At 33.1% G+C, this 26345-nt stretch overlaps 2 protein-coding genes across 4 annotated transcripts in view; both read left to right on the top strand.

The window, feature by feature from the left end:
• Positions 1-4926, top strand: part of Su(Tpl) (Suppressor of Triplolethal) — a 144804-nt gene extending 139878 nt beyond the window's left edge. The window contains exons 5-10 of one of the 2 annotated variants that reach the window (XM_069130626.1): positions 765-1004; positions 1570-1640; positions 1725-1931; positions 2929-3835; positions 4193-4370; positions 4483-4926. In XM_069130626.1, the coding sequence (XP_068986727.1) occupies positions 765-1004; positions 1570-1640; positions 1725-1931; positions 2929-3835; positions 4193-4370; positions 4483-4698 (1819 nt within the window). In that variant the 3' untranslated portion in view covers positions 4699-4926. The remainder of the gene's footprint in view (positions 1-764; positions 1005-1569; positions 1641-1724; positions 1932-2928; positions 3836-4192; positions 4371-4482) is intronic. The other variant, XM_069130620.1, reaches the window with a different exon arrangement.
• A 15726-nt stretch (positions 4927-20652) lies between these two features.
• Positions 20653-25273, top strand: LOC138188657 (uncharacterized). 2 transcript variants are annotated; one of them, XM_069130652.1, is made up of 5 exons: positions 20653-20941; positions 21128-21337; positions 21409-21562; positions 21641-21741; positions 21828-25273. In XM_069130652.1, the coding sequence occupies exons 2-5, from the start codon at positions 21188-21190 to the stop codon at positions 22068-22070; spliced, it is 648 nt and encodes a 215-aa protein (XP_068986753.1). In that variant the 5' UTR covers positions 20653-20941; positions 21128-21187; the 3' UTR covers positions 22071-25273. The 2 variants fall into 2 exon arrangements, with proteins under 2 accessions (XP_068986753.1, XP_068986747.1); XM_069130646.1 differs by having other exon boundaries at positions 20654-20931.
• The last annotated feature ends 1072 nt before the right edge of the window (positions 25274-26345 follow it).

Raw genomic sequence — 26345 nt, 5'->3', positions numbered from 1 at the left:
AAGCTGTTTTATTAAATAGAAGTGTATTCAATGAAACGTTCTGAAATAGCTACATGCCAACTGTAAAACGTTCCTTGAATATTTCATTGATCAATCACTTTCCTCTGTCATATAAAAATTCTTGACTCTGTATATTAAGATGACGGTACGATATTACTATGGTACCTAATCACTGCGGCAAAAGGTTTTTCAGGACCATCGATATATAGCAGGGACGCGCTATTAACGCCGTAATGATTTCAAACTGGAAATGACAGTGGAAAAACGTGGGCATTTTACGACCATTATTTTTGTTCTCTTTCGTTTAACAACCGTAGACGGTTATGCTTGCATAGTTTCGTATATAGTACTTTCTATTATGAATATTTAATGTACCGGGGAACTAGTTTATTCACGATGTAGGGGACTATCAATCATTTTATCAACTTGGTAAATCATGCAAATTATGGGAAAGTAAGGTAGAACTATCGGAACGTAAGTTATATCGTGTATCATTTCGAAAATAAGAATTCATTCACGTTACGAAAGACTATACTTTCATTTATTCCTTTCGATCTTCTTCGTCTCTTAACAACAATGCTTTCAAACGTTGCGAGTTATAATAACAAATTCTAAGATTGTAAATAATCTCGTATACCATATTCCTATATATTATTCTCGTATAGAAAACATATTACTCACTAATATCGTACAATATAATATTAAAAATAGTAGTAATATTTATCAACATGTCTCTTATCTTTCTTCGTTTTATTTTCCACCAGCACCAGAGTTATCAAGCCAAATGGACCGGACATCGGGCGCAAGGTAAAGGTCAAAACTACCGGAAGAACTATACCATCTCCATCACCATTGAATTCGAGGTATCGGGAATCGGCGAGCATTCCAACTTCCGTTAGTCAGCCTAGACTGTCTTCCTCTTACAAGGCTACTGTCAATAATCAACCACCAGCTCGAAATCAACCGGAGAAAAAAGTCTCTGAGATCATGCGTAGACCACTCAAGTAAGTTTCGATTAGACCGTATAATCGTACCTTGAAGAACGTGTAATCATTGTTTACTTTCATAACGATAAAACGAGAGAACGAAACAAGAAAGATTTAAGAAAACTAAAAATATTTGATGAGCACACAAGGACATGACGTTATTTCCTTTATTTTGATATCGCTTGGTAGCTAAAACACTTGCAGAGAAAACAATTTGTTAGCTGCAACTGGCAAAGGTCTTTTAAAAATACGATAAAAAATACGATAAGTCTATGAAATTTTGTAAACAATAACAAGAATATATATCATGTTGTAGTAACAATATTTTTACTGTTTTATTCGACCGTTGAATTAAACGATAGTTTTAGTAATAATTCTAAATTCTGTCATAAATATTTTGTGCATTTCGAGGCTGTTTATTATATTCTATCCGTGTGTCCTTCATTTATAAATACGGTCGCAAAAGTTCGATAAAAGAACGAAAACAAAGTAAAGTTTGTAAGATAAGTAGTTTAAAATAAAAGTCTAAATAATTATCTAAGTATCCATTAGTTCTAACGAATATTTTGTTTTCTGTTTACAGAGAAAGGCTTATCCATCTTCTTGCTTTGAGGCCATACAAAAAGCCAGAGTTATATGATCGTATAAACAGAGGTAAGAATATAAACGAAAAATACAAACTTAAGATTATCCATAAAATTTTTGGCTCAAATTAATTAATTAATATCTTATTTTCAGAGGGAATCAAGGATCGAGAACGTACCGCCATGCCGATGATTCTGAAACAGGTAGCTTTCATGAGGGATAACACGTATCATCTGCATAGATACGTCTGGAATGATGTGCTAGAAGATTGGCCTTATTATACAGAACAAGAAAAAACGATGTTGAAAAGAAGAAAACCTCAGAATCTAACGCCTCCTGGTTCTAGCGATGGATCCAGCGGTACGATACATTTTCACGGATTAAATCTTCATCTCGCCGAATATTCATTGCGACAGAACAACATGAAAGTCTGATTATATTTCACATTCATTCGGGAACAATTGTCAATACATAGTTGCTCGATACTTTTATTCACTTGTTAAAAGATTTAAAGCTAATGACGATGAAATTGGCAAATCGACAAAAATATTTTTCCAAACGTACTCGAACAATAACGTATAATGGTCTTTTTTTATATCAATGAGTAGACTCATTGTTTACAGTATAGTAGAAATCTTACACACTCTCTCTCTCTCTCTCTCTCTCTCTCTCTCTCTCTCTCTCTCTCTCTCTGGTGTTTGATCTCTACTAAGTTATTTATTATAATATTATTTAAACAGAAAACAATGGTTACTTAACATGAACTTAATGCAGTAATATGATTATAACTAATACAACTTAATTTTAATGTTATTGGGAAATTTGAATGTGTAAAAATATACAGGATAAAAATATAAAAAATATTCAAAGTTAATTATAATATTTAGAGAATGACGCAAGTCTGTGTTTGGATTTCATTGCATTTCTTGTTTTCATAAAAATTTTAATCTATGTAAATATTATGCAGTGTATTAATTCATTAGCATATTAATTTTTTCACACCGAAAGTTCCTGTGAATGGTATTTTTTCGACCAAAATTGCTATTTATTGCTATAGCGTCATGATTTTGTGTTTTGAGAGACAATCTCAATGATGAGTCGCACTTTCACGCCTACGTTTCTGTGAATATCGCAGTCCACTTCCTCAGAATACGCCTGCGACAGTTTCTTTTGAGAAACCAAGTCATAGCATCCATCCATCGTCGTAAAAGCTTTAAATCTAAAATGTTACCATAGTATTAACAATAATTTCAAAGAATTGTTCCAACAATCTATCCGTACATGCTAACGCGTTAACAATAATCCAGATAATGTATAGAATAACATATTGAATGTATATTATCGATTATAATTACAGGCAGCGGACAATCCCCGAATTCCACTCATCCAGGTTCACCGCCTGCGATCACAGCACCTCCGCCCTCGTTGTTGGGCAACAAGCGACCAGGATATTATCAGGGTAATGATGGATTACCGACAAAAAGACCACGGATATCGCATTATAGGAAGTCAGAATTGAATTCCGCATCGTCGAATGTCGGGGAAAATGTAAGGACGGCTGGTAGTGGTGGAAATAGTAACAGTGTTAGTGTCGTTTCCAGTGCAGCCGGTGGTAGTAGTGCGAATGGTGGCAGTGGTGGTAACAACGGTGGTGTAATTGACGGCTGGGATCAACGGCAGCATCAGCGTGATCGTCGTGGCGATTATCGACCCGAAAGAACAGCGAACAGTGATGTGCTACGAGGTGGCAGCTATGGCCATGGAAAAGCGTGCTTGACGCCAACCAGTGATAGTGAAGAGACCAACCAGCAGCACGGTCATCGGGACGGGAACACCGGAACGTCTGCGACCAATGTCGCTAACAATGCGACCACTGGCCATAGTAGTGTAGCTCATAATAATTCTTTGAGCGGCAGTCGTCATCATCATGGAAAGACTGCAACGCTTGGTGCCGAAGCGAGTGCCGGTACGGCTGTGAATTGCGTGGCTCGTTCGATGCCGAGTGCCGCGAGTGACGGTGGTAGTGCAGGTAGTTATAGTGGTAGTTCGAATGAAATACTCGCCGACAGGAGAGATAGAAGCGACAGGAACGATTGGGGACACGTTGACGACATGGATCGTGACCCCAGAAAGAAGAATAACGGAACAGCCGCTAACTCGTATAACGACTTAATCGTACCTAACTATGCCGCCACCGAACATAATCCTGACAGTCTTCACTTACAGGAGAGTCCTAAATTATCGGAGTATCCGGACTACCTCACGTGAGTATCTTCGAAATTAATAAAATTTAATAGAATAACCAGTAAGATTCTTCGTACGATTTTGTCTCCGTTATTGTTAATTACGATATGTTGTAGCGCTCATTAATATGGATATCTTATTTATTGTAAAAAAAAAACATGATCTGCACGCTTTGTGATCTAGAGAAAGACTCGTCATCGTGGCTCCATAGTTGTCTTGATATTAATTATTTATTCTTTCTCTATGATATACACCCTTACGTTCATATGTTGCGATAATGGAGATAAAGTAGTGCAGTTTCCTGCAGTTGTGAAGCTTAATTTGGATCTTACTAAGCAAAATATACCTCAATGTACTTACGCTCGAATTTCTTACAGGTATTATACGACAATAAGCAGCTTAGAACAGAGAAGACGTTATAAGGCGGAATTTAATGCAGATTATGAGGAATATCGTACGCTACATACTCAAGTGGCGAAAGTATCTAAACGATTTATAGAGCTTCAAGATCGTTTGAAACAAGAAGAAGCTTCAGGAAATTGGGTCGAATACCAGGTACCGTATCGCATGTAAATAATATACAAGACACAATGATACTGTATCACAAGAAGCATTGTTACAATGGAAGATCTAACAATTTTATTTATATCTGTTTTATGTTTTACAGGAAATAAGGCAGCAAATTTTCGATGAGTATAACGAAACCAAAAGCGATCCTAAGCATAAGGAAACGAAACACCGTTTTCATTACTTGCATGAAAAGCTAAGCCACATCAAGCGGCTGGTATTGGAATATGACACGCAGAACTGTGGTGGCATGATGAACAGCAGCATGATGGATGGTAGCAACGACATGAAGGAAATGGATAGTTTGCACTACTGACACAAACTGAAAAGGCCGCTTTTTACTCTCTACCTTTTTTCGGTTGTCGGTATGCTATTATCTTCAGTGTCGAAGAATTTGCATTTTCTCGGCATGTTCCAAGGCTGATCTAAAACGGTCCACATGGTTCCTGAGTTGTATCGCCGAAAATAAAGTCAAGTACTCTCTGAACCGGGGTTGCGAGGATATATATATATATATATATATATATATATAATAATATATATATTATTATATATATTATATATGTATACATATATAATATATTATTATATATATTATATATGTATACATATATATGCATGTATATATATATATATATATTTATTTATATATAAACTCGCACATCACGAAGAACCTTCAATGCTGTTGTTGAAAAAATTTGCGTGTAAGTCGAGGATCTCTCTTCTGTAACTGATTTGTGCGCGCGACTGTGATGATCTCTTCGACTTACATTGTGTGATCGTGAGCGATCATCGGGATACGCTTGCGTGCTACTTCGACCAATGGTAACCAGATTGATAAAGGATCTTTTTAACGACAATCGGTACAATTTGAAGGGAAAGAAGAAGTATAAGAATAATGAAAATAAAAGAAGAAAAAGCCAGAGTCCATCCGAGGAGGGAGAGAGAGAGAGAGAGAGAGAGAGAGAGAGAGAGAGAAAGAGAGAGAACAATGAGGAAAAAGGGCATTCGCGGAGAACTAGATATTATGCGTGAACTGAAAAAACACAGACACGTTTTTTTCTTGAGAAGAAAGAGCTCTGTCCTCCAATGGAAGATAAGAAGAAGAAGAATAGGGAAAGAGCGAAGAAAGAAGATAATTGAGAAAAAAGTAATTAACTCTATATAATTAGTTACTTACCGTGCGCATGTCCAGGTGCGCACTTCCAGGTGTGTCGTCCAATTTAACATTAGATTAAAAACAAAAAGAAAAAATCGACAGTGCGAATTCGAGAACAGGGTCCAAAAGGTAGTAAATGGCTTATCACGTGCCACGTCCTGAGGACACTGCGTTTCTTTTTCCGTCGGAAGGGAAAAGGAAGGAGGCTAGCACAGAGACTGTCCACGAGCTGCTGGGAATCGTATATATGATCTGCTGCTCGCCATTTTCTTTCTTTCTTTCTTTTTTGTTCTCTTTGTTCCTCCATTTCTGATTATCTTCTTTTTGTGTCTTTCTTTTTATCTTATTTCTTTGTTCTCATTTGTCTTATTAGAGAAAGAACAAAGGGAATCCTTAACTTTTTCCGCTAAGAGAGAGAGACTATGTTATATGCATCGTAAGGTTAGAACGATTCTTTGTTACCTCTTCGTTCTCTTTTTTGTTCCTTCACCATACGGCCCATTTCTTATATCAGGGACTCGGTCGGTGTATCTTGACTTAATAGGCAAAAGAATGGCATAACTTGGGAATCTATCTTATAACAATTAAAATGAAAAAAAAAATAAACGTAATAAAACAAAAGAGAGGAAGGATGAGAATACGTTAAGCACTCTTCTTAGAATTATCTGCCATAAAGTGATATAAGAAAATGAATAAATCAATCACGTGCGGTTAGCTGTGGCTGCACTTTGCGCTTCAGATATCCACGAAACAAGCAGGACTAAAGTTTAGGGAAATGAGAATGAGACGAAGTATAAAACTGGCTTCGTTCCTTCCAAATCACGCGATCGCTCGTAGTGGTTCCAGTTGTGTGTATCGTTATGCTAGGATACATCCGTTTTATACGATTTCATAACTGTTGTTAGTCATTAAAAGGTAGATGGTGCGGAGCCATCACCGATATGAAATAAAAAATATTTAACAAACAGCAAATTAAAAATCCCCCTTCCCCAAAAAGAGTAAAAGTAAATTATAAATGAAATAAGAAGAAAAACGGTAAGATCGAAATATTAAAAACGAACAAGTATCATATAGTAATAATTAATCGTCGTCAGCGATAAATATTATATACAGTGCGTTGTACAGTATACGCCAATTTATTATACGTACGAATGAATACCTTCTTCGTATAATTATTATTATTATTATTATGACAGATACTATTAATATAATTATTGATGCTATTACTACTATTATTGTTCGGATAGTTAGAAAGATAGATACAATTCGAAACCTTCGTTGGAGAACCTGCAGTTACTGAACGAAGGTATCAAAGAAAGATATTACATATATCAAGCCAATTTCAATTTTCCATTGAATATGTAACGAAAGTTTATGATGTTAATGTTTCTAATATTCTTTCATCTGTTTACTATATCATTTTAAATGCATAAATACGATGAAAGAATCCTACATAGTAATTTTAAACGTATCCTTTTTCATTCTCATTCTTTTGTCTCCTTTTTTTTTCTTTAAGATGATTTGTATATAAGATGTGTGTCTTTCTACTTCACACTTGCTTTGTTTCACATTAAGTAAACATTTGCAGTTATTTGTGAGTGTTTTGTGATAGGAAGTGAAGAAAGTGAAAGACGGTGATAAGGAGGAAGGGAACTTGGCATTCGGTATATTGCGCATATATCGTCGTTTGTATGAATAAAATATAATACTTAAAAGATTTTTAAATATTAGTGTATATAACTTTACACTCTTACAAGATACGTATTTCGACTTTTCTCTTTCACGTAGTTAATTATTCTAAAGTATAAAAAAAGATGTTAATTCGTAAACATTTTATGTTACAAGTTTTAACATTTAAATCATTTTATAGCAGCTTTTTCTGATATCAATTAAAAAAATTACTCGTTTAATATGTTGTTTCGTACATTTTTTTAAATGTAATACGAGTTGTTTCTTTTTTGCATTGTACATATTTATTTAGCTTGGTAGAAATTTAATTTGAAATTTGTTAATATCCAATTGATCGAAAATCATTTAGTTATTACGATTCTTTTTCTCTGAAAATTAATATATTAATAATGAAAAGTAAAATTAAGTTTCTTTTAAACGAAAAGGAAAGTCTGTGTTTTAGTTTTATTGAAATATTATCGTGCATCGTAACTTGCGCATCTAGTTCTTTTTTTTTTTTTTAACCAATTAAATACGCTATTTGTAATTGATTTATTCGCTGACGAACACCGCTCGGTGTTTTTGATCGCCAATAATTTTAAAGAAAATGCAAATAAATTGCATATAAACGATTAGAATTCTATATGTTAAAGGTCTTTGTGCCTTAGTAATTTAATTTAGTTGTTGTATTTTGGAAAAGACATACTTTTATCGTAGTCTTTTAGTACATTGTAGAATAATTAATTATGTTTGAACTTGTATGCAACGAGTCGCAAGATTTCATTGTATTAGCTTAAATTTATTAGTAATGTAAAATATTATTTCTATCGACTAAAAATATTTTGAAGCAAGGAGAAAAAAAAAGTTTTGACTTTTTTATTTCCCATTTTATAGAGATTCTTTGTTTGCTGCTCTTAAAACTCTCTGTGCAATGTGTTCCCCTCTTTTTACGTACTATATTAATGTTGAGTGGCAGAATTAATGACAGGAAAGTACATAAAGTTACTAAATATATCATAACCCAAATCTCTAGAAACCTTGATTTAAAAGATGCATTTGATACGGTTGAGGAGAAAAAGAAAAACGAGAATAATGAATGATAATTTTGAAATGTTAGATGATGTCTCGTTATGAGAAAAGAGAGGTAACTGAGCGCTGCTAGAATATGAATGGCACAGTGTTGACAAGTATCTTCTACTGATTGCAACGAATTTATAAAATGCAAAACAACGCGGAAAGAGCCTGTTTAGAATAAAATAATTTAACCTATTTTTATATATAAAAATATACGTATAAGTAAATAAATGAATAAGCAAATAAATTAAATAAAAAATAAACTAATTAATTAATTAATTAATATTATACATATATACGATTACAGAATCTATCATGTGTGTGTTCGTGGAGATAATTCAAAGATTGTAAGAACATTAATATCGAAGTATATATGGATGTAACTAAAAGGTACGGGAACTCGTTAATATATGTCGTTGTGATTCGACTTGAACTACGATCGGTTCATTTGTAGATATAAATGATAGGGAATCTTATTTTTGCTCATTCTTTCCCCTTTGCATTTACAAAAAGAAAAAAATGTAATAAAAATTATAAAATAATTAATTTATGCGTTTCTTTTCACTCTCATTTCATTTACACTTCACTGCTTTTTATAGCGTAGCCGACGAATAACGGAGAAACAGAGAACAAAATTATAAAATTCAACAGGTATTTGCATAATGCGCAAAAGAAAAGAAAAAAAAAAAAAGAAGAAAAGAGAGAAAAGAAGCTCCCGGCGTGTTTTTTTTTCAACACTGTCATGCTGTGCCATACATATCCACTTCGGTGTACGATGGTTCAGTAAAAAGTTTGTATCTAGATTATGAATATTCCGACTTTCCTTTTTGTATTATATTCGCGCATTGATTATTAAACAAAAGAAATTATACGTAAGGATATTTTCAGACCATTCCTTTATTATAAATAACAAATTTTGGAATGCTGTTGTTAAATTTAAAATAATGCTTTGGTGGAGTAATAATCCAAGAAATGAAAGATTCGAATTATTAATTACTTATAAATAAGTATCGTATTATTTAAGACTTTCCTTAATTTTTTCGTTTAATTTCGATTAACCTTATGTATGTACAATTTTTCTCAAAATCCCACGTTCTTTTAATCTAACAATCGACGCATGTACAAATAGTATCGATCAAGAGTGTAAAATATCCACCGATCATTCAGCATTGCAACGATGATAGTACACGTGAGAGCAGTCCATTATCTAATGGACGAATCGATAGAAGCAGAAAATAGAATGCACTAAAGAGACTGAACTAGAAGAAACTCGGCGCGTAAAGGAAATACCTAAAAATTCAAGTGCAACTTAAGTAAACCCTGCAATAAACGCGTTTCTAATTTGCGCCGCGTTTCTAACAAGAGAGTCGGTATACGTATATTCGACGGACTGAAATACTTAATGAGAGATGGGTGAAACAAGAACAGAGTATCTGTCAGAGAAGAATGCAACCATAATACCGAACTTGTCCCATGATCAGCATTTTCAGGATCGTGTAAAGGTTTGAACGAACGACGAAACTGTCGGAACAAGTAGTATTTGTACAGAAAGTAATGTCTTTGCGAATGTAAGTGCTCTTAACAATGCATTTGATAACTCGTAACGATTAGTTCCGATTGCCGATAGCTCCGTTATCGGTTTCATTGCCAGAGCTTCGAACGTGAAGCAAACCTTTTAAAAATTTTCGTTATTATTACTATTCCTGCATTTTATTTTTCTTTATTTCCTTTACGTTGTATCAGATTTGATCCCTCAACATATTCGATAGAGAACATTCGATTAAGCTTCATGCATATGCGTTCACCGTGTGCGATTTCTAAGAACGCGTTTTAATATCGTCGAGTATGTTTAGGAGGAAAGATCGTATGACCAATACATGTCTTCGAAGTTAATAAATATAATTGACATTTAGATCAGTATTTCGCTTTCACTTTGTCATTTTCTTTCTCTTTATTTCCTTTTTTTCTTATCCTCCACTTTTTTCTAAATATTAATTGTTATTCGATATTGTTAGATTTCACCGAGTTCGAAAACTTTCTTTCCATTGTGTTTCATTCGTCCTCGAACGAGCATAGTGCCTTCTTTTCATTCCGTTGCGAAGCACTCTCTACTCGGTGTTATCGGATAATCGTATTCGCCTATATGTACTTGTATGTCTGTTTTCATACCGTTTTCTACGAATTACGTACGCAAAGTATGGTACGTATCTCTTTCTGTTCCCCTTTTCGGTTAGTTTCTCTAATAATCTTTGGCACGACAAAATAATCACATTCGGATCGTTGAACCGACGGAAAATCGCGATTCGATGATTCACGCTTTATCGCTGATCCTCGGAATCATATACGTAGTGTCTTACCATGTAAGTGTCATTGAGTGATATTTAACGCGAAATAAGGAAAGAGTAGAAGTCGAGGTTCTCGCAAATCAAAGTTTTCGACCACTATATATAAATTCTATCAATTATGACGCCTGCTCCAACTTTTCGTCTCTCTCTCTCTCTCTCTCCCTCTCTCTCTCTCTCTCTCTCTTTTGATTTGTTCAAAGCTTAAGAATGAAAGAAAAAAGCAGAAAATCCAAGTGCCAATTTTAGCAAAGCGAGAGTAAATGACTATACATATATACATATAATACACGAAATATATATATACAATATATTTAGCGTAATTTTACGTACATTATTTCTTACGTAAACGATATTAATACGTACCAACGCTGATAAAGGAGGGAAAGTCTCAAGAATATCTTTGTTTTGACGTCGAAAAAAAAGAAAAGGAAACTCGCTAAAGATATGCATTAACGAGCTTCGAAACCGCGTCATAGACAAAGAAAGAATCGTTTACTCCTCCTTATTTCCTCTGTACTCACGGGGAAACGTATCATTATCGAAACAACGTACATTTAGATAAATTTTTAAAAAGAGAATTATCGTGTCTTAGACGAGAAAGTTGTATGGAGAACTGGGAAAGAAGTGAAACGGTGTACAGCGCGTGGGTATTCAAAATTAAGTCCCTAAATAAATGTCATTGGTGTTTATCGATTTTTCTATACTTCTCACGGTCTCCCTTTCTCTTTCTAAACGTTGAATTGTTAATCGTCCAATGATTGGTAAAGTATCGCGAATGAGTTCTGCCAGTTTGTCAGCGTTTCGAATATTCTTCTAACATGGTCTCCGTAAACGAGGTTTCTTCTACTTTCGATTATTCTTCTCGCGAAGGGCTACAAAACTTGTCAGTGTTCCTGCTAGTAGAAAATTCCTCGTTATAGTACTTGGATGAAATTGAAAAACTTTTGAACAATCTGTGAACGTTTCATGAAAGTTTTCACTTGTTAAAGGTTGACTACGTTTTAAATGTTACTTAAAATGTACTATAAAGTGAATATAATAAAAGTGTAATACCATTAAGAGAAAAAAAAGGTTAATTTAAAGGTAAAATTAACATTAAAATATTTCTAAAATTTCTCCGGCTCCAAAGAAACGAAGAAAATAGCGCAGCAGAGATTAAAAAATTTGAACGTTTATTATGTACTACTGGAAGTTCATTTTTGTTAATCGATATCGTTTATCGTAGTTTTCCTTTGATTAAATTCACATTAAGATACAGAACAAGGTTAATGATGGGTTACATCAGTTTTTTCTTCCATTCTATGTCTTCACTGCCTCTTTCGGCCGTCCTGGCACAACAGACAAAATTTCTCATTATATAACGACTCATGAATATACTGTTCCATCGTAATCGAAGCGTAGCCAAGCGAAAAGGACGATTTAAACAGAAAATCAAAACGACTCATAAGACCCAAACGTCTTGTCGTAACCATGAAAAGCGTATTATCTTTACAAAAAAAGATATTCAGTTTTAAAGGTTATTTGTAAAATATACAAAGTTTGTACTACTTTGAAATCCCTCGCCAGAATATTTTAAACAATAGGTGATTTTTCATGAACGTCCATTGAAAATTTAGGCGACACGATGTTCACAGTAAAGTAGAATTTCTTGCGTGAACTTGCCTTTTGTCGGCTCAATGCGCGTGATTTATCAGAAAATACAAAACAAATAAATCATCGAATTTTGTAGTGGACTTTAATCCTATTTAAAATACGATAAACTGTACTTAGCAATAGATTTATGAAATCGTTATAATATTTTTAATTTAAGTTCGTTATTGTAATAACTTAACAGGTATTTTTGTTAGGTAACACACGTTATGTTTATAGATTGAATAATAAATAATATTTGGTCATTACTTACGATCGTTATGATATAAAAATATTATATTCGGGATAGGAACACTACCTCGCCGTTTTTAATAACCTCGAAATATGTTGTCAAAGCGACCATATCACCATTAATACTACATGTATTATTTAACAATTTATTTCATACATTTTTGTTCTCCAAACAATTTTTCAAGGACGTTTGAGAATATTCGTAACCTTTCTGACCAATTGAAGATCAGAATAAAGTCCAACATTCCAAATACCCGTCGATTCATCGAAAATTATTTCGCGCTGACATTGCTGAAGGCGATCAGGTATTATTCTAACCTAACTCATAATATAATCTTCTTTTTCACTTATACGATAGTAAGAATGGTTATCTCTCTCATTAATAAACCATCGTAACCAAAAAATTGAAATTTTTTTACGAACATTTTGTTAACTAAGGTCGAACGGCGGTTGTATGTATAGAAAAAAAGTTGTTTAGAATGTTGAATTTGACAACATATCTCAAGCTCGTTGGAATCAATAGGATCGTCCCTATTCCGAATAATTATCAAAAATATATGTAATTTAATTGTAATCGTAGATATTGAGTTATTAATTTTTTACTCTTTTCAACTTCAGTCTTAAAGTTGCAATTAAAAGACGGAAATATCAAACACAATTCAGATCCGGTTCCTGACTGCACTATCCATCATTTTAAAACAGTACACATGAAAAGAACTAGTATCTCGGTGAAACATACATATCACGTTTTGATATATCATTCTTTTTGCGTGTTAGAATCATATAACAAACTTTCTAAGTCCATGTATACTATCCGGAAATAGTAAACCAAAGAAGATTACATGTTCGTATAAAAGAGGTTTCATTTCCGTTTACTTTTATCAATTCAGACAATTAAGTTGGAAAACATACTACTTATATACGCGATACAGCGGAGTATGTCACTCCGAACGGAGCGAATTAAATAGTTTATTAATGGATATATAGATCGCGTAACTAGTTCGATATCGCGTGCATGTATACGTGTGATTGCCGGCAAAAAGAGAGTTCTGATCGCATTCTTTCTTTTTCGCTTGACACGTTAGACGTGACGTACGTAATACACGTATTGTACGTACGTACATAGTCTGTTGCATTAACATCATAGTTTCTCGTCGAAACACGATTTCAAATCATTACATGGCGAATGCTTTTTAAAAAGTACCGCGTACAACGAACAAATTTTCTAACGTTGCTTCTCGAAAGAAATATTCCCAATGAGTGCCTCGAATTAGATTCTTTTAGCGTTACAACTTTTGAATCGTTTGTCATCGTTCGTAATAAAGAGGGGGAAGAGAGAGGGTAATCGTGAAAACAAACGATTGGACAAGAAAATGGGCATAACCTGCGCCTGGAATTGTTGCTTAGTATTGTTATTATTTTTCTTCCCTGCTAACGTGGTAGCTGGTATACATATAAAGCATTGCCGATGAGTGAGTTACCGGGTGAGCGTTAATACAGTAGTGCCTCATTAACTGGCCGTTGCTATCTCCACTAATCATTGGAGAGAGCCTCTGGTGTTACGTATGCGAAACAACAACCAAATACGTCAGGTATCTGCATTTCACTCATATTTAACTGATTATGAAAAGGAAGATACTGGAGACTTCTTAGAAGTATATCTTCCCTTATAATTGGTTAAATAAGATCCTGAGCCGTGGTTAATTAGCGAAGTACTACTGTAACGCATCTGTTTATCGCGTAGTACTATATTTTTTGACTGTGATGTTAGAATCTTTGTAATGACGTAGGTTGCGTACAGATTTCGTTCGATGATGATTCAGTGTGGCGGAGTTTCTCATAGGCCGAAGACCTGTTTCGTCCGCGACACGATTCAATGGAACCTCATTTTGACCATCGCCATTTTCTCTTTTCGTTGATCCTATGTTTGTTGTCTGATTTCACACAGTGAATCGGAGTGTTAGTTTCTTTGATACGATGACGTGAAATGAATTGTTCGTTCGCCGTTGCCTTCAAATCGGATAATGCAGTATACAATATCGTGCAATGGATGCACGCATTTCGCAATTCTCATAGCTTAATGAATGCGTTGAGTATATCGATAGAAGATCTTTGAATTTTTCCCGTATATGAGGTGGAAATAATATAACGCGATCGTAAATGGACCAATGTCCATTGATGTAATCATACTCAGGAACGCACCGTTTTGTAAAACTATTTTAAATCTTAAATTGCAAACATTATTAATTTCCAAATTGAGACCTTTTATTAAAACTATATGATAATCTTTCTTGTTACATGCTCAATAATAATTGTCATATGAAAAATGAATCTGTAATTGTTAAAAGTTATAACATGTATATTTTTTAAAAAGATAAAAAAAAGTAATATCTCACGTTCCTCAAAGAAGTTTGAAATCCTCATTTCCCAGAAAACGTTTCGAATTATACGCTTGAAACAATGTAAATTAATAGCTCCTAATTGATTTTTCGTGCGTGTTATATCGTTTCCACCTGATACACACTGGAAATTAATAGTAAACATTATCACTATCACGACAAAACGTTGATGCCTGAGGTTTAGTTAATTATAACGATGCGTCGTACGAGCTGACCTTTGGATATGTGCAAATCGATTCTTGTGAATGTGCAACGTAGAGAATATATATTGTTGCATAACCTTACCATAGAATTCGTGTTAATACTTATGTATCGAGCATGTGTCGGGTAGAGGAGGAGCGACGTTTAAAATATATCTAAGAGGTTAGGTTGTAATGAATTCACCATTTTTCTGTACATAACGTTCATTAATCTTGAAGATCTATACGATATTATTTGTATAGTACATGAATAACTTTAGGGGTACATATAGATAATGGATGACTTCAAACTTTACTCAAATACATCATGAAGCTTCCGAATTGAAACGAAAGAGATTCGACGAACATTTATTTTGTACCGGATAGTTGGTATTATTAGTAACATAGTATATCGATCGATAATAACTTGAAAACCAAATACAAGTAATACTCGATCTTTTTCGTTTGATAATTCTTTTCGTCCCGTTGTATCGAGGTCTTCGAGGAACTTACCCAATTGTGAAAACCTTCTATTGCCATGAAATACTTGAGCGAGGAACGAAGTCTCGGGCTAAACGCAAAAGAGGAAGCTTCGTGATACGCGAAAAAGAGAAAGTACAGAAAACGCGTAATGACTAAAGATCACGTATGACTGCGCACAATATTTTGTAACGGTGAAGAAAATCAGAAAAAATCATGAAGGACGAAGAAACATGATTTTTATTACCCATATCAAACTAAGGGTTAGCTCGTAGAGATAGTAGAAAAGTAACAGCAAAAATATAAAAAAAAAAAATAGCAAAAAGAATAATAACAAAAAATCGGGGACCGATGTCGTAATCATAAAAAAATATATCAAACTCGATTTCGTCGGCTTCAATGACGAGGAAAACGACGATAATTGCCTTCTGTTCATAGGACGATTACGAAACCGATCCCTCGCTGTGTACCATCGAGAAACACAAAAAATATGTATTGCATACTATCAGGGAAGTGTTCTCTAAGTGCTTATTAAGTATGTATGTATATCACCTCGCATACTCGACGACTGAATCGATTTATAGAATACGGTGACTTAAGAAAACGTATGAAAGGCAGCATGACCGCGTCGGCAGCTTTCATTGTCCTTGTAAGGACAACCTCGTCCTTACCGATCGAGGTCAATATTGTCTTTCGACGATCGAAAACGAGCGATTCCTTTCCATTATCTGTGAAAATGAAGAGGAACAGAGGGAATAGAATGACGACGACGACGATATAGAAGAAGGAACGAAAAGCGTTGTTTTTCCTATTCTCTTCTTTTTTATCTCTTTCCTTCGGTTCGCACTCGTGTAGGTCCGATATGACGAGTAAAAATGGAGGTACAACAATCATACACACAATGCGCAAAATACGCAGGTATACAACACAGGGCGGTTGGACGATCCGACGGGAACGATTGTCTCGTGGATAGGTGTATAATGTAACCCGTGACTCTTTTTATTGACGACGACTGCATTGCCCCCCCTGACAAAGGCTTGTATATTCATTATATAGTTGTATTTGCGATTATTACGTATGCATATATATATAGTATATATATACAAAGGCAAATGGATGTGGATAGAGAGAAGAATTTAAATATTGTTGGCGAAGAATGATGAGCGTGATGAACGACCGCGTGGAACATTATCGATAACGGAAGAAAAGAAAAAATTTAAATCGATTTATAAACGATTATAAATGGAAGAAGTGATGTGTCGTATATCCCTTTCCGATTACCCGAACAATCACGAGATACACGGCAGGGGGAAAGGAAGAAACAAGATCCATTTTTTCTTCCTCTGTTGATTATATTCCAATTCGCTTCCTTTTTCTCGTCAAACTCCTCGTTTCTTCTTCCGCTAATTATTGCAATTACTATTACTATTATTGCTATTACGATAACTATTATTATTACCATTCATTATTATTATTAATGTTATTACGTACATATGTTAACCTTTCGATTGAGTTATCTTCGAGTTTTACATTGGGACGTGCAATGTTGCGGCATTTTGAAATCAATGTTCAATTCCAAGTGCAAATAACCCGTTGAGAGGAAAAATTGCGTCTTCTGTAAGAGGTGAACATTTTTCTTTCAAACGTCAAGTGCACGAGACACGCTAAAAATTAAAAATTATTAATGATTAATTGGCAAGTCGTATCGACGTCAGTAGCTGAAATCCTGACATCGTACAGTGAACTTCATATTCAATAATGTAATTAAACAACACGAAACATTCGGCACCTGTAAGTTCATGGAAAATGCAAAACGAGTATCGATTATTTGAATTGTTTGGCCGATTGTTTGCATCCTGTAAACGTATTGCAAACACCTAAATCGAGTAGTTGTTCATTGAATCATATCATTCGAATAGTGCAAGCAGGTGTTTTAATCAAAAAGTATAACAGTCTAGAAAACGCTCGTGTGATTGTTTCCTTATGCGAGCGTGTATATATTATCTCTGCAATACACTGTTCCGTAATAGCTATGGCTGTTCGGGATACGTCGCACGAAGTCATTATCATATATATATATTTATATATATGTATAATTCTCTAATTTCTTCGATTAATATTCTCTTCCATGAATTCTTGGATACAACAATTTTTGTTTAAAACACTAAAAAAGAAAATATGTTAGTAACGATGTTAAGGTTATGTCTTCAGCTACTACCGAGATACATATTTACACATGTACGAATTCAATGTCTAATGTCTAATTAATACCTAAAATAATGTGTGTTTAGCACAATTGAGTTCGATATTGGTAGATATTCCCCGTAAATAGGATCGTGTAGCATCGCTGTAATGCGCGGAGTAAAGCGATCTCTCGTGTGTCCAAGAATTGAAACGTGCCTGGTAAGTGGTAAGATGATCATAAGTCGTCGACGAAGCATGCAGCTTATAGTGTAGTAGTTGGTAGTAGCAACGAATACGGTGTATCGGTGGAAAAAGAGCGAAAACTAGAGAGGAAGAAAGAGAAAGAGGGAGTGAGATAGAACTTGAGAAAGAAAAAGAGAGCAAAAGACAGAGAGATCCCTTTTCTATGGTGGACACTCCGGTTCGTTATTATCGGCGAGTGACGCACACAGAACCGAGACACCATTGCGCGAAACAACTTCCTCCACTTCCTGCTACGATTCTGTTTCACGCGTACTTCCGGCCGTTTCCCCCGCATGCTTCTTTCTGTTTTACTTGAGAGCAAAAGAAGAAGAAAAGTAAAAATCGTGCGTATTAAATAAAATACGCGTGGAAATATCGAACAAGAATAAAATGAAAGAAACCAGAATGTCACTCAAAACGTGAAAAAACGGAAAAGAAGTAAGAGAAGATGACGATGAGAGAACTTGCGAGCGTAATGGAGATATGATTGACGCATAAAAAGAATGATGATGTTCTTTTTGCCGAATGAAGAGAAAGAGAGCGAGTATGTCAACAAATTTTAATATATATATATATAATTATATATATATATACATATATAATTATATATTATGTATATTATATTATGTATATATATACATATATAATTATATATTATATATGTATGTATTATGGTACATTGTGTTTTTTTCTTGATGACGACTACTGCTTAACGATTTATTGATTACGACGACGATTATGGTGACAACTATATGAGAGAATGTAGACGGAGTATGTATAAAATGTATTTTAAGCGTGGACAAAACAAATATCAATTTACACTTACAATTTACAGTAACGAATAACAATACTGATGTGGGTTGTGCATAAGGAAACAAAAGAAAAACAAAAAGGAAAAAAAAGTTGAAAAGCGTATCGTAACACGGCGAATGGAGAATCGGATCGACTCGACGATCGAATCGCGCACGTGATTGCGCGTAGAAAACGAGTTTTCGTCCCGGTGCGGATTCATCTCTTTCCTGCTTGTTCTTTTTTGTTCTGTTTTGTCGCGTTCTGCGTGCATACTTAAATCATCCTGTTCTCACTTAAGTCAACCGTATTCCATTGTATCCGACAAACTTGCGTAACATTGTTTTAAAATCTGTTCATTTCTTTGTTGAGATTTGGTGAGAACAGGCAAGCGAAATTGGACGATTTCTAATTGATAAATGTGTTTTGTATCGAATAGTAATCATTTCTCAACATGTGTTTATTTCACAATTTGTTATTAATTTGCATCTATTAAAAGAATGATGGAATAAAAAGAAAAAAGGCACGCAGGGAAAAGTGGAAGAAAAAGGAACGTGCAGGTGAATAGGCGTTAGCAAATTAAAACAGGAGTGCCAAATCATCCGTGACTTCCGTCCCACTTGGGCAATAATAAGTACAGCAACTTGGCGAGAAAGCAAATGTTTGCCATTTGTCCTCCAATAATCGTAAGAATTCCTAATCTGTCCGCTGTATCGATTCTTTTTTTCATATTGTGCTCGAGAAATGGTCACTACATTCGTTATTTTCGCTAAGATATATTCATGGCCGAAAATATCGTGACGATATATGTATTAGTAGAAGACGAACGAGCAAATGTCATCGAGTTAAGTCATCGAAAAAGAAAAAGAAATGAAAAATCGATCCGAAACTACGGTTTTACGATAAAGGTTATTGCTCTCGAGCGATCGATGTAAATAATCGATCTGGATAAAGTAATTTCGACACTCGCTATTAGTGCCTGTCGTTTCGTCGATAATCCGAATAGAGGTTCATTTCGTCATTAATGTCGAGAAACCTCAAGTTCCATTCGTCGAACTGACAAAAAATGAGCTCGTATTCGATTCTCCATTTACTATGAACGCTCTTTATTAAAAAATACAACGGCCGTGATTCATTTTGGCGGCTAATTAAGCAAAAAAAAACTAAAAAAACAAAAAAATATTTATTCAAACGACTTGCCAGTTTCGTTGCACAGTATACACGAAGTAGGTTCGAGCATACAAAAAAAAGTAAATAAATAAATCAATAATAACGGAAAGAGATCTATAGATTATGGATTAAATGAATGAGTTGCATAGTTATTTGAGATGTTTTACGAAATATCGATGTATATATTTTAAGTTTGTATTATAATGCCCCCACTTAATTTGTATGAAATGGAGAATTTCAAACATTAAAATGATGACAAAAATATCTTTGTGTTTCCTTTTCTATTTTTTCTTAGTTCTTATATTCTTTCGCCGTTGAACGTCCTGCATCACTCGAAATTCCTTGTAAACTTCTCTTGTATAAGTTTCATTGTACGTTAAGAGGAGTTATATAAACATAACATAGATAAATAAGTTTATATCTTTATTTCGTTTTATCTTAATCCTACATTATATGTACATAATCTAATTTAATAATCAAAAATGTTTCTCATCGAAACGTAAGTATAAGCGTAACCTTTTATTGACAACTATTCAACTATTTAAGATCGTGTCACAAAATTATGCTCACTTTGTGAAAATCGTTAACTCATTTTTATACGGATGCCTCTTCAACAATATCCAATGGGAAAACTTCAAGTATCAGGAAGAATAGAATCAACGTCTGCTTTTGTTCTAGTTAAACTCAACAAAGTACTACAGTTTGCAGCTGACGACTGCGGCGACTAGGTAGAAGGCTTATGCGCAGTGCAGTATCACATGTCAATGCTCGCTGCGCATGTACTTACCGGTGAAAAAGTCATGGCAGGTGTTTCGGTTGGTTCTTGTTGTTGACTATTTCTTATATTTAGATAACAGGTTACTTAGAACTTTCCCGAAGGACAATGATAACGTGTATGTTACATAATATAAAAAACTTATTTTAAGTAACCGATTGCCAAAGTCATTGTAAATTATGTCGAACACACGGGAAGCAGAGGTAAGCATTTGTAAGTTTCATATCTATATTTTAGTATTTACACTTTTTATTTGGTGACTACATAATTGTATTTATTGTAAGATTTTATGATATAAATTGATACAAAATGTTGTATTAATGATATTATGTTGTGGGAAAGAATTTAAAGTTAACATTGCAGTGATTCACTTATTACATTATCTCAATTTCATTGAAGGTACAAATCTTCAAGGAACGCGGAAACGCGTGTGTGAAAGAACAAAAATATGAAGAGGCTATGTTTCATTACACTCATGCCATTAAACTAGACCCACAAAATTACTCCTTGTATAGTAATCGATCATTTGCATTTTTAAAATTACAACAATATCATTTTGCAATGGAAGATGCATTAATGACAATTCAATTAAAACCTGATTGGACCAAGGTACAGGAGTGCTTTTTATAAAACACTTCAATAAGTATATTATAATATAAGTATATCCAAAATTTTTGTAGGGTTATTTTAGAAAGGCTGAAGTAGAGTCACAAACTTTCCGCTTCAGTGAAGCACTTCAATCTTACAATAAAGCTTTATCCTTTCAACCAAATGAACCAACGATTTTAGAAGCAATGAACAGAATAACACAATTATTAATTAAAGAAAAACGAGGTATAGCATTCAAGATATTCAGATAATTATAATGAAAATATCTCATATGGGATTTTAATATGGTAAATTATTTTGTAGCTGATCAACAAATACCCTGGCTTGGTGCTGGTGTTGGTATCATACTTGGAGTAATAGTTGTAATTGCTGATTATGTTTTTACAAATAAACCCACATTAACGGTATATGTATCAGTTTAATATTTTTAGAAATCAATGTTAAGATGAATGCTTATAATGGTTATTTCATTCTTTTTCATTGGATGCAGCATCCTCTTTTGATGGCCTTATTAACGATGTCTATAGCAATGCTAGGTTTTGGCATTGCAAAGGGATTCCGTTATTTTGTAAAGTGTCAAAGAAAATCACTTTTGGAACCTCCAACGGATCTCTTTGGTGGTAATAAAGAAGAATTTGATGATGTTGAAGCAGAAATGAATAACGAGAAGGAAAAACATTCAAAATATAGTAAAGCACAAGCACGACAAAGATTCAGGAAAGGAAAATCGTAGTCTGCTTTGATATTAATGATATTAATAATGACTTACATACATTTTTATGTAAATTTTAAATTTATACACTTTTTAGCATCTCAAGAATGCACTGAATGTTTATGATCAATGTTATTGCATTGACAGAAGGTTTTATTGGTACTGTTTACATTTTATACTTCAGTTACCGTTAAACAATTTTAAAGTATTAAGAACATGTGCCAGAATTTTTATATTTCCCCATATTTTATGTTTAGAAATTTTTATATAGAGCAACATTTCCTAATTGATAATTGAGTCCATCTATTACAAATATAATATTTTAATCCTTTTGAGATGTATCACAAGAAATAAGGCTGCAATGATAATATAATTATTGGTAAGTTATGTAGTACAAATAATTCTAAATTTCAAATCATAAGAAGATCTTTAATCGTTATATAAATTATATCAATATTTAAAAATATGAAATGTTTCAATTTTGATAAATATTGGTGAAAAGTAATTTATGCCATTTATACTTTGTCACAGTCATATCGTAGGATCAAATAATTTAAACACATTACCTTTATCTGATTCATACAACGAATATCTTATTCTTAATATAAAGAATAATTATTTACTCTCAACCTTTTGCACTACTTGTCACAATAAACATAAGAAATATTCTAACTAAATATAATCAATTGCATAACAACTGTTTAATTTCTTGTTTGATATAATAACCAATGAAAATTCAGAATTTCTTAATATATGCATTTAATATATACATATACAATGAACCATATTATTTAAATTTTAAACATTAAATATATTGCATACTAAGTCTCTATTACAAGTATGAATGTGCATAAGTTAAAACACAATTAATATTAAATTTCTCAAATGCACTTCTATAGAATTGTCTCTTATTCTTCTTATACATCTATAGAATATTTCTTTTATTTTAATGATTTTAGTAATTCAATACTGTTGCTAAGTATCCAAGAATTTTTGATATAGATATAACTTATAGTAAGCTTAATCTCATTAAGTTACTTCGTGAGAACTATTTATGTGCATAGATTATATATATAGATAGGAAAACGTGAATATTTAATAGTAACGTTTAGAAGCAGAAATATTAGATTCAGGAATTTGATGTAATTATTTGACGTGCTTCTATTATTCTTTAAAGTCGATTAGATTAAATTATTGAAATCTATCGAATTTTTTCGCAAACTAAGCTATTATTATGTGACAATTACTCTATATTATAACCCTTTGTAAATTGACCATTTTCCCGTACGTCATTTTAAAATTAATCGGCTGAAATATGTATGCATATTGTCACTAATATCGTATTTCACCTCCATAAAAACATGTAATTAGCAATTATACATAATAATGATAATTTTTTATTTAACCGCAATACATACTACTATACTCAGTTTGGTAAGCATCATTATATTATTCTTCCATGTATAACCCGTTATGCGATGAATTATATTAATTCCAATGTAACGAATCAATATCGTAGCAAATGCATGGCTGAATCTCTTGTAAATTAATTATTAATATTCAACTACGAATATAATGAGAATACATTTTCATGTACATTAAACCCACAAAATTTTTGACATTCCATACAAAAATGAAAAAAATAGAAAAAAAAAGATTTTATATTAAATATAATAAATACATCATATATATATTTAATAATACATATTGTATAAAAATTATTATATGAATTCTTTAAATATAAAATTGTTATATACGAAATACAAAGAATACATACATATATGTATGTACAATATGTATCTGTCCTTAATGAAAGATGTTAGTGATACTAACACGTTTTTCTCAACCGCATTGGCTGTGCGCCAGGTGCTCCGAACTCAGTTATCCGTAGATCACTGAGAGCTCATTAAGCAAATTCAAATGTACAAGCTGTTACTTACTAAGTACGTACATATTCTTTCGAATTGTTTACGATTGATAGATATACAACAACGAACATAGATATATAATAGTTCTGTTAGCATAAAATATTTGAATGAATTATAGAACATTGCACCTCGGACTATTAGCACATGTTATCTTTTCTTGAATAAATATTAAATTTGCTTATACGTTTATACGTAATTGTAAGAAGTAATAAATATAACAGCGCGATAGATCACCGTAAGAAAGTTAATGAGATAGATCAAAGTTTATGATGTCTACATAATCTGTAAATTTTCGTTGAAAAAATAATATTAATATATCAAGCAATAGGTTTTTATAGAATATTAAAAAATCAATAACTTTGTTATAGAATAACGTTCTTTTATTTCTTAAAACGTTTAATCTATTTTTAACTTCTTATGACGTGTGAAACGATATAATTACTTGGACAAGTCGTAAATTTTAATAATGAAATTGAGATAAATTATTTTTACTATATTTTGGGTATGTTTCCCTCTTTTGTGTCTCCATCTTATATACGATCCTGATGACAGACTATTCACGGTACTCTCTTATGCGCATGCGTTCATTGACGTTTACAAGTAAGTAAGCAAGCATTGTACAATCGTAAAATGTTCAGTAGAGCTATTCCTCTTGGAACCTTCGAAGGGTACACATCTGGGTGTTTGATTAATAATATATAAAACCAAGCATTTTTTTATCAAGTTTGTAAAAAAACTGATAATATACACTTTTTTATTTCGCTGTTTATTTTGTATTACAATAAAAAATATTAGTAAAATACAAGATATGAAAGTAATATACATAGTTGAATCATAGTTGAATAAATTAAAAATTAAACCAAGATATAATAGTACGCAATTTGAATAAAACCGTTTTTCTTTAATAAAATTTTCGTTGCAACAATCATTTCAGCGTCGAATAGAAAGTTTAAAAATCTCGTACATTAATATCTGCATTCCTAATTAACTTTTATTACGATCCAATGCAACGAATTAACATATGTTGTTCAAATACTAAATTAAAACGATAAAAATCGAATACCATAACTCTCTTTTAATTTTATTTATTAATATCTATGAACTCGAAGCAACAGAGTTTCTACATCTGTACAAACTTAACAAGCTAGAGATGACCTCGAGTCGAATCATAACCAAATAACGAAAAAGTAATCGTAATAGGAAATGAAAATGAGTATGCATACGCATATGTGTATTAGAAGAAGAAAGAGAAAGGAAAATGGGGTTATAGCACCACGGATACCTGGAGGAAAGCCTTATACATCGTAATGGAATGTCAGGTCCGTGGCTCCTGCACTTATTGGGGGTTAGGTTGACGTTGCACGAACGTATTGATGCGCAGAAATTCTATACACCCAGAGGATGTGTTTAATATATACGATTATAACTAATGCGCAAAATTCAAAGGTATCGCGTGACGTTTGGGTAACCACAAAATGACAAGAATTCGGAAAAGAACGTAAAGACGTTCACTAAATAACACGAGGAAACGAAGAGCGGGAAGCGTGGCCGGGGCACCCGATGCGATTAGTCGAGTACCTCTTCGTGCGTACAGATACGCGCATGCGCAGGCACAAACCGCAGGGATGTATCTACGATAAAGTAAATAGTAGACTTAAGCGTCACCAACGTGAACAATTTTCATAATTTTTGGTGTAATTCTTCCTATGAACTATGTTGTTTAAATATATATCTCTCTATTTTTTAAAATATATGATTTTTTAAAGAAAGTTATATACATTCATTTACAAAATTTAATTTTTGGTAGTTTCCAATGTTATAACAATGATTGAGTTATTTTTATAAAGTTCTACGTAATTTGAAGTCAAGATGCCGATGACCTCGTGGTACCATTCTCACTTCCTACAAATTTATTATTGATTTTATTTTAACGATGTGTTATTCTATTTTACTTAGTCTTTAGAGTTAGATACTGTAATAGTTGCGTATACGTGTATGTATGTGTATCTTCTATTGTATGTCTTATTGTTGACCTGAAACTTTCAAATGCATGCAGCGGTTTACTAAAATTCATTAATATTTGTATTTCGTAACTTAACGATTCAAGTTACAAAGAACCTTTATTATTTTTCACTCGATTGTAATACTATTGTAACGCAAAGTGATATGTGCATATTAATGCATTGTACGTTACATCTGTTCCAATAACAATAAACATCAGTGTGTCTTTGCGTAATGAAGTATTTGCAATACAATTGTATGAATATATGCGTACATACAGTTCTATAGTCTGTACAAGAAAAAAATAATCAATACACGATCGTGTGACACCTGAAACGAACCGTTTAAACGCGGGAAGACTAAACCC

This window comes from Bombus flavifrons, chromosome 2, assembly GCF_040668555.2.
Source record: "Bombus flavifrons isolate JBK064 chromosome 2, iyBomFlav1_principal, whole genome shotgun sequence".
Classification (NCBI taxonomy): domain Eukaryota; kingdom Metazoa; phylum Arthropoda; class Insecta; order Hymenoptera; family Apidae; genus Bombus; species Bombus flavifrons.
This window is presented reverse-complemented; position numbering and strand designations above follow the sequence as displayed.

What these genes read in the sequence shown, in the direction of transcription:
- LOC138188657 (XM_069130646.1), top strand. Translation starts at nt 20,908, where the DNA reads ATGTCGAACACACGGGAAGCAGAG. An exon ending in ATTAATTAAAGAAAAACGAG is followed by an intron (nt 21,563 to 21,640) that starts GTATAGCATTCA and finishes ATTATTTTGTAG; the next exon opens with CTGATCAACAAATACCCTGG. An exon ending in CAAATAAACCCACATTAACG is followed by an intron (nt 21,742 to 21,827) that starts GTATATGTATCA and finishes CATTGGATGCAG; the next exon opens with CATCCTCTTTTGATGGCCTT.